The sequence below is a fragment of the Alligator sinensis genome, unplaced genomic scaffold, assembly GCF_000455745.1.
Source record: "Alligator sinensis unplaced genomic scaffold, ASM45574v1 scaffold347_1, whole genome shotgun sequence".
NCBI lineage: Eukaryota > Metazoa > Chordata > Crocodylia > Alligatoridae > Alligator > Alligator sinensis.
Genome location: NW_005841922.1, coordinates 1,697,775 through 1,707,181, shown reverse-complemented (window position 1 = coordinate 1,707,181; position 9,407 = coordinate 1,697,775). Strand labels below are relative to the sequence as shown.

Sequence of the window (9,407 nt, the reverse complement as noted above, 5' to 3'; positions counted from 1 at the left end):
TCTAAACCTACTCTCTAACAATTTGTGGCTGTTATTCCTTGTTACCCTGGGGGGCGCTAGGGGGAACAGGGTCTCTCCCAAACCCTGCTGGTCCCCCCTAGTGAGTTTATAGATGGCCACCAGGTCCCCCGTCAGCCTTCTCTTGTGAAGGCTGAACAGGTTAAGGTCCCATAGCTTCTCTTTGTAGGGTCTGCCCTGCTGTCACTGGATCATGCGGGTGGCCCTCCTCTGGACCCTCTCAATGCTGTCCACATCCCTCCTGAAGTGCGGTGCCCAGAACTGAACACAGTACTCCAGCTACGGCCTGGCCAGTGTCACATAGAGGGGGAGGATCACCTTGTTGGCTCTGCTTGAGATGCATCTGTGGATGCAGGACAAGGTTACGGTTAGCCCTACTGACCGTGACCTCACATTGTTGGCCCATGTTCATCTTGGAGTCAGTAATGACTCCAAGATCTCTTTCTGAGAGAAACCAGGTTTATCTCAACCTGGTTTTGGCCATTTTCAAACTGGTTTATGTGCACCTAACATCTGTTCTGTTACAGGTTTAAACTAGTTCCTGATCACTTAAACTGGTTTATGTGTAATGTCTATCTCTAGCCCAACAGTGTGCATGTGCTTTCCATACATATAAGCCTGGTTTTCAAAAAGACTAATAATTTTCATGTGCCACTTTCTGTTCAGGTGTCCATTTTAAATACCATAAAAAACACTGATTTTTAAGAGACTGGTGGACGGAACTTCAAGAAAATGACATCTCTTTTAAAGTGTTTTAAATTAAAACTCCTCAAACTGTGCCTAAAAAACCTGCCTTGGAGAGGCAAACTATTCTTGTTGGACAAAGCAGTATCCCTTTTTTCATCTCAACTTTCTTCAATTTTTTTAAGAGAGTCCTCTACAGTTCCTCACTTCTCCCTACTGTATTTCCTATAAACACGGTCCTTTTAGATACCCATTCATCCCATTCAAATAAGAGCCAAGGAAAGCTCTGAGTGGCTGAGTGGAGAGACAGGATACTGAGGGATCTGGAGCCCTAAGGACTTTTTTTTGCTCTTGGATATCTACATATCAAGGGTGAACCAGGCCTCTCATTCTGAGAGTTACTGCTCAGTGTTTATTCTAATACATTAGATTTCAAATCCCTACACATATCCATGAAGATAAATCACTAGGTTACGAATCAGCCTTTTGAATTAATTGTGCTTATTTTTTTATGTTGTGATCCCTTCTCAGATGTAACTTGAAAACCCTTCTCTGACTTAGAAAGTGCTTTCTCGTCTTATTCATCCCTGTGATTCTCACTGATATTTTAAAAGGTAGACTCTCCTTTAAAGAACATTTTTATATATTTATTTTTATTTATTGTCTTTCAGGAAAAAATGCTGTAAGGGTTATAAATTTGTGCTTGGACAATGCATCCCTGAAGGTAGGTTACTTTCTTGTTCTTACATTACATAACTCACTTCTTATTTCTTCTGTTTTCTGCACTGTTCATTTGGGAAAATAATGACCAAACACAGACGTGGTTGTATGTTGTGTACCCATGAGGAAATTGTTTAAAAAATAACAACATCAAAGTTTATGTCTCCAGCATGTTTCTTTTGGGATATTGGGTCTTAATTCTACCTAAATACATTTGGTTGCGAAGATCTTGCAATACGAACAAGTTGCTCAGAACCCCTGATGACTTGCCATTTTCACCTTCATAATCAAGTTCTCCATTATCCACATGAAGTGCTGGTAAGACCCATGACAAAAAACAAGTCCCGAGAAACTCTTAAGTTTGCCCAGGACAAGACCCAGCACAGTGAAACAAAGGATGACATTTACTTGAGATCATTGCAACAGGGGCTGCTTGTTTCAACGTTCTGCTTTGAGCTCTGAGCTATTGTTTGCGAGTAGAGCTCATGATTAGCCTTGGAAGGAGCTCCTATAGCCCCATTAACTTCAGTAAACTTTCTCTGAGGGCTCTGGACCTTTATAAGTTCAGAGAATTACTTTCTTTATGTGAACTTATTTACTAGCTGAGGTTCCCTATGTCCAGTTCAGTCACCGTTGTATCTCATAGTTTCATAGTTGGTAGGGTTGGAAGGGACCTGAGCAGATCATCAACTCTGACCCCCTGCCATGGCAGGAAAGAGTACTGAGGTCAAACGACCCCGGCAAGGTGTTCATCCAGCCTCCTCTTCAAGACCCCCAGGGTAGGAGCCAGCACGACTGCTTGGAAGTTGGTTCCAGATCCTAGCCTTCCTGACAGTGAAGTAGCGCCTGATGTCTTGTCTGAATCTACCCTCTGCCAGCTTGTGACCATTATTTCTTGTCACTCCTGGTAGCGCTCAGGGGGACAGGGACTCCCCCAGTGCCTGCTGGTCCCCCCTGACTAGTTTGTAAATGACCACTAGATCCCCCCCCCTCAGCTTTCTCTTGTGGAGGCTGAACAGGTTCAGGTCCCATAGCCTCTCCTCATAGGGCCTGCCCTGCTGCCCCCTGATCATGTGGGTGGCCCTCCTCTGGACCCTCTCCATGTGTCCACATCCCTCCTGAAGTGCGGCACCCAGAACTGGACACAATACTCCAACTGCGGCCTGACCAGTGTCGCATAGAGGGGGAGGATCACCTCCTTGGACCTGCTTGAGATGCATCTGTAGATGCATGACAAGGTACAGTTGGCCTTCCTGACTGTGTCCTCACACTGTCAGCCCATGTCCATTTTGGCATCAATAATGACTCCAAGATCCTTTTCTGCCTCTGCACTGATGAGAAGGGAGTTCCCCAACCTATAGGTGTGCTGCTGGTTCTTCCCCCCCTGGGTGCAGCACCTTGCACTTGTCAGTGTTGAAACCCATCCTGGTCTTATCCACCCACCCCTGTAACCTGTCTAGGTCCGATTGCAGCCTATTCCTCCCTTCTAGCGTGCCCACTTCCCCCCACATCTTAATGTCGTCTGTGAATTTGAACAGTGTGCTTTTTACCCCCTCGTCCAAGTCACTGATGAAGATGTTGAACAGTGCGGGCCCGAGGACTGAGCCCTGCGGATCCCCACTGCCCACATCCCTCTAGGTCGAATAAGACCCATCCACCACCCGTCCATTAGGATTGATTAGAAATCAATCTGACCTGATTTCTACTAGGCCACTGCAATTACTGTGAGAGCTGACAGTCTGAGGCTGTAGTGTATGGATTAGAAATCTTGGGATTCAGTGAAGCACTTGTTACATTTACTCTGTTAAAACACAGAACTTGGCTCCCCATACTTGGGTTCAGCAAGATCCTGACAGGATGAGCATATGAAATGCATTTTACCTCCTAGGCATATAAATATATTGCTGCTGTTAGTTTCTCTATTAAAGTATGTCTGCACCCTTGAGCCATTACTGGCAAATCAGAGCACTGGGAAAGCAGTTGCAGCACTGTTCTTGTGATGAGCAGTGAGCAGAAAGAAGATGGGCCTGGGACCTGCTTGCCTCACCTCCTGTATTATCTCTCCCCCTCTGTGGGAGGTGCTGTTTAAACAGTCTGTCACCCTCAAAGGTGATGGCATTGCCACTGAGCTGTGTCAACATCCTCTTTATGCTTTATTTTCCCCATCCGTAAAGATGGAAATAACTAGACTTGACAAACAGAACTTCAGAAAAACTTAGAAATCATCTTCACACACTCTACTCCCAAAGAAATCACTTCAAGAAGGAAATCAACACATGCTACAAGCACCTACAAGAGATGAATCCAGCTGTCTTCGAACACATTATACAATGTATACAGCAAGACTATGAAGGATTCATTACAGTATCCATCCAACACAAAAAGAAGAAATGGAACAAGGTACTACAGGAACAACTTTCCCAGCCACAAAACAAGCCTCCGAAGGACACCGCCAGCACCGTACGACATCCAACATCAGACTCGATGAAACAGAAGGAATCAGTCAACCCTCTAATGTTATCAATCTCTCCACACATACACTTACCAAAGCTGAAAAACCTGTCCTCTCCAAAGGACTTAATTTCTGTCCAGAAAAACACCCAAATAAGATGCTACAATGTGGAGAGCTAGAAGAACGTTTTCAATGTCTCCATCTGAAGGAATATTTCCACAATCAAAAGGAATCCACTTTCAACACAAATTCATCTGGTGACAACATCGACAAAAAGATCAATGACAAAAAAGCCCAGAACACCTCAGATTGGACACCCAAAAGTGGACAAAATTCAAACCTCGATCGCTACACTGACTGCTTCAGAGAAAGAATGAACAATGCAATACTGAACGACAAACACCACTATAACAACCTCTCCCTCTCAGAAAGAAGGGCCATAGGATCTTTAAGATCCAACCACCAAATAGTAATAAAACTGGCAAATAAAAGAGGAGCTATAGTTATATTAACCATGAAGAATACATACAAGAAGCCAAGAGACAACTCTCTGACACTACCTACTATAAAAAACTAAAGGAAGATCCTACTCGCCTTTTCTCCTCAAAGCTCAAAACCATCATCACATCATTTCCATCAGAACTACAAGAAAAAACTTCAGACCCTGATCCCTCTACTACCCAATCCTAGGACTTCTTCCCTGTTCCCTAAAATCCACAAACAAGGAAACCCCAGCAGACCTATCACTTCAAACCATGGAACCTTGTCAGAAGAAATAGCAGGTTTCATCAAATCCATCTTAAAACCACTCGTCACCCAAAGAGTTGAGTTTCATTCAAGACACAACTGACTTCCTGTGAAAACTCAAAAACACAGACCACCTTCCCAGCAATACCCTTCTAGCCACCAACATCCCATACCAGGATGGCCTCCAAGCCTGCCTCAAATATCTACAAGAACCAGGTTACAACTCACAGTACAGACCTCAGGATATCACTAAACACATAAACTTCATCCTCCCACACAAAAACTTCAGTTTCAACCAAGGTTCCCTTTAAGCTGCGCGTGTGCATGGCTATGCACAAAAAAAAATCTTGCCACGCATTAACTTTTTAATGCCGCACACCTGCCCAGAGCGGAGCTGGGCTGTTGATTTCTGGAAACCCGGAGCACGGCAGAGGCACCAGGGCCAGCGTGGGACATTTACCGGCAGTAAGTTACTGCTCAGCTGCTCTCCACTTCTCACTGTGCCGGCGTCCTTGCAGGGAGGGAGAGAGGCGCAGGACAGGAAGCGGCTCCTCCCTGAGGTGAGGCAGGGGTAGGGACAGGGGCTGAGGCTGGGACACAGCTGGACACCGCTGGCTCCAGGGAACTGCTCAGCTCCCCAGCCCCTTCGGGCAAGTTTCGCCCCAAGCCCCAATGCCATGTACCTCCTTGCTGCCTGGTCCGCCCAGTGGCAGGATGCACACCACTTTAAAAGGTTGCAGAGGCACAGAGGCAATGTTGATCATTTTTGAAAGAGTATTGAAATCTGCCAGATAGGGAAGAGGAGTAGCTAGACATGTAATTGTAACATTTCTCAATAATACATTTCCTAGTGTTCGATCCAGTCTTGATTTAAATGTCCCAGACAACTGGACTATATATAGCGATGTACTATTCCATTTATTCTATTCTGTTCTTCAGTGTTTCACTGAAGAAACAGAGCTTTACAGAGTATATTAAATGAGAGCTTTGCAGAGTATATTACATGATGTGATTTGTCTGTCACATGCAATCCTTTCTCTTTTGCATGTTCTCCTCAGGTGGGGAATTCTACATAAACTTTTTTGTTTTGGTAGGGTTTTATATTTTAATTTTTTTACTGTACACCTTGTAGCTATCGGAGAACAACTATTGCAAACAAGAGAGGCATGCACAAAAAAAATCTGCTTAAAACTACGCAGGTGGAAGAGAGCTGCTTAGATCAGAGGCATAAATAAAATGCTAATCTTTATGTATAGTTTAGTATTTCAAGACTCTTTTCTTCCAAATAATGATGTGAGCATGCCAAAAGGGATCAATTTGTGAATGGGCCAAAGCAGCACGCTCATGGACCGAAGCAGGATGCTCACGGACTGAAGCGGCATGCTCATGGATTGCTATGCCTTAGAGGGAATATTGGTTTCAACAACCAACACTTCCTCCAGGCTATAGGCACAGGTATGGGCACCAAAATGGCCCCACAATATACCAACCTTTTATGGCTTATCTAGAAGAAGACTTCTTCAGGAAGTGCACCATCAGACCCTTACTATACCTGAGATATATAGATGACATCTTTATCATTTGGACTGAAACCCTGCAGTCTCTAATTAATTTCCACCAAAAATTCAACCATCATCACCCCTCCATCAGACTATCACTTCAATACTCTAACACCAACATTTCCTTTTTGGACACCATGATCACTATCCAAGATGGTAAAATTCAAACCACCATGTATAAGAAACCCATTAACCAACAAACATATATACACAGAACCAGCAATCACCCTAAATACACCGAGAAGCTGTAATATACAGCCAAGCTCTCCAGTAGCACCGAATTTGCAGCGAGGAGTATACCTGTGACTACCACCTCACAAATCTCAGAAGAGCCTTCAGCCAAGAAGGACCCTTCTCCAGAGAGAGAGATTGTACTTGAAAGAGCCACCCAGATACCGTGTGAAGATTTGCTGCAGTAAAAAATGAAAATCCTTACAAATTGCAGACCGTTAGTTATGACATATCACCCTTCCCTGGAACCTACGCAGAAAATCCTCAAACAATTGCAACCAATACTAGAAGATCCCTCTCTTAAAGAGATCTTTCCAGAACTGCCCATCCTAGCCTTTAAACAGGCACTGAACCTCATTAAATTCATCACCAGAAGCAAACTCCCTATGACCCAAACCACATTGAATGGATCCAGACCATGCCAGGACAAGAAATGCAAAACCTGACAACACATCACCACACCTACAATAAATACACCCCACAACAGAACCATCACCATTCCTGGATCTTGCAGCTGAACCTCCAGAAATGTTATATATCTCATCCAGTGCACCAAATGCCCTGATGGAAAATATGTAGGAGAAACCAAACAACAACTGCGCACCAGAATGAACACACACTGAAAATCTATTAAAGACAAGAATACCCAACTACCTGTGGAGGCACATTTCTCACAAGACAATCACTCTGTCTCCAATCTCTCAGTTTTAATCCTCAAAGGGAACTTACAAAACACCTTCCGTAGACGAGCCTACGAACTTCACTTCATAAATCTACTGGACACCCAAAGTAATATAGACAAATGGGATAAGTTCTGTTGCTTCCCAAAGGAACATGTTTTCAAACATGCTGCTGCTTCCTGTTTGGTGTCTCTCCTTATCACCTCTCCACTCTTCAGTTCATCCAAATGCTGTGGCTAGGATCACATGTTCCTCCTATTTTTCCACTCTTTGAACATCTAGTAAAAATGCCCTTCTCTGTGTGTGAGGTGATTTCCTTCTGCTGCTTCCTAGCTCTTCTCAAGCCCCACTTCTTTCACACAAGACTGTGAAATGGGTGGGCTGGGGGTTGAGAGTGTTGTGTGTGAAGGGAATATATGCCTCCCAGCTCCACAGAGCACACACAAGAAAAGCAGTGAAGCCTATCCATCCTACTAAACCATGCTCACATCACATCTGTATTGGTGTTAAACTAATTTAGGTTAAACACTAGGATTTCCAGGGCCATGTTATATGGTTCTTAATGTTGCTCTACTTTATACATTGTTTCACAGGGTACTGTAGGAAAGCTTGTCTATCCTCTTGTGAAGAAATCTTGGATCACCTCACAATTAACCCACTTGCAGCTTGGCCTACACCACCTTTCAGGTCATGTGGAATATGACTTTACATGCCAGTATAAGCTAGTTGGTAGCTTCTGGTGAAAAAGTCCAGCCCTGACCTGCAGCCCAGGAGTGCAGCCCGGTCTGGCCCAGCCTCACAGCCCAGGGGTGTAGGCAGTGAGTGACCCACAGCAGCTTGCCTCAAGCACCTGGCACCACTGCAAGCAGGTGGTGGATGATAGGTGCCTCACCTCTGCCTGCTGCGATGGTTCACTCTGCCGCCACCACTGGGAGACGGAGGGGTGGGCTGCCATGGGCCGGATGCTGCCTGTGCCCCTGGGCTGCGGGTTTGGCCGAGGCCAGGCTGTGGCGCTCCATTGTCTTCCCCTGCTGCTGCCCACACCCCTGGCCTGCAGCAGCCCACCCTAAGTGCCCGGTGTTGCCATAAGCAGAAGGTGGGCGACAGGTGCTTCATCTCCGCCCGCCGTGATGCTTTGCTTCGCTGCTGGGAGAGGCAGTTAGGCAGGAAGCTGCACTGCAATTGCAGCCCACCTGCAACCCATAGCCCCTGCTCAGGGCTGGAGGCGGGAAGTGGCAGGCACTGACCTCCACCCCCTGGAGCTTCCCCAGCCTAAGCTGTGGTGCTGCAGTGGGAGGCAGTGGTAAGTCAGACTCTGTAATTAGCCCTGGCTTCCCCTCCTCTGCAGCCAGGTCACATCCCCCCTTTCCACCCCCTCCATGTGGCCGACTGACCGCTCCTTGGAGGGATTCAGCCCAGGGTGCCATGTTGGTGCCCACGACACTGTTGCCTGCAATGGGGGGATCCACCCTGCTTTCCCCTCAAGCTCCTGGTATCTGGCTGCCACAGCCCCGGGTGCATGGACCTGGGTGCATAAGCAGGGCCAATCTATACCAATGCCACCCCCCAGCCCCGCAATGGGGGGGATTAAACCCCCACTTCACCTCAAGCTGCCAGGGCCTGGCCCCAGCCCCGCACCTGATGCTGCAGCCGTGAGGGGGTTGTTGGGCTACAGATGCCTGGCAAGGGCTGCTGCCCCCTTGCCAGGCAGACCCGGCAGCACTGCAGAGCAGGGTTTCCCATCCCCACCCCTTTCTCAGCCGGCCGGAGCGGCAATAATGTTCCAGCTTGGGAGGAGAAGGGCAGGGCCAACCCTGCTTGGCTGGAGCAGACAGCACAGCCCAGCCCAGCCCAGCCCAGCCAAGGGCTGCAGAGCATGCTGGGATACTCCCTGCAGGCTAATACTTTCTTCAGGCCTTGCACCTGTGAGCTCTAGAGAGCTCATCAGCCTGTGTCTTCTCACAAGCTCTTTCCTCCCACTCTTTAATGGAGGACTTGCTCCCAGGTCCCATCTCATTTTTTCTAAGCCTCCAGTTGCCCTTATATCCCCACAGGCCAGATTACACCATGATACAATCTTATACTGAGAGATGAGCAACACCTGACACCTTAGTGGGGTCAGAGTCATACCTCACTCCATTTTCACTCTGGTGGAAATTCCATTGACTTCAGCAGGGTTGGTGCATGTACTGCATGGCTCTGAGGTCAAAATTAGATTGGGTTTCTCACTAGTTTTGAACCTGTTTCAGGCACGTTGTTTCCTGATTATACAGTAAATTCAGGCAGTGCTTCATCAGTTACTAGTCTGTACCTTTG

General features: G+C 46.6%; 1 protein-coding gene across 1 annotated transcript in view; it reads left to right on the top strand.

Moving 5' to 3' along the window:
- CCBE1 (collagen and calcium binding EGF domains 1) overlaps nucleotides 1–9,407 on the top strand; it is a 59,674-nt gene that overhangs the window by 7,005 nt on the left and 43,262 nt on the right. The window contains exon 2 of the mRNA XM_025198480.1: nucleotides 1,374–1,426. Coding sequence (XP_025054265.1) covers nucleotides 1,374–1,426 — 53 coding nt within the window. The remainder of the gene's footprint in view (nucleotides 1–1,373; nucleotides 1,427–9,407) is intronic.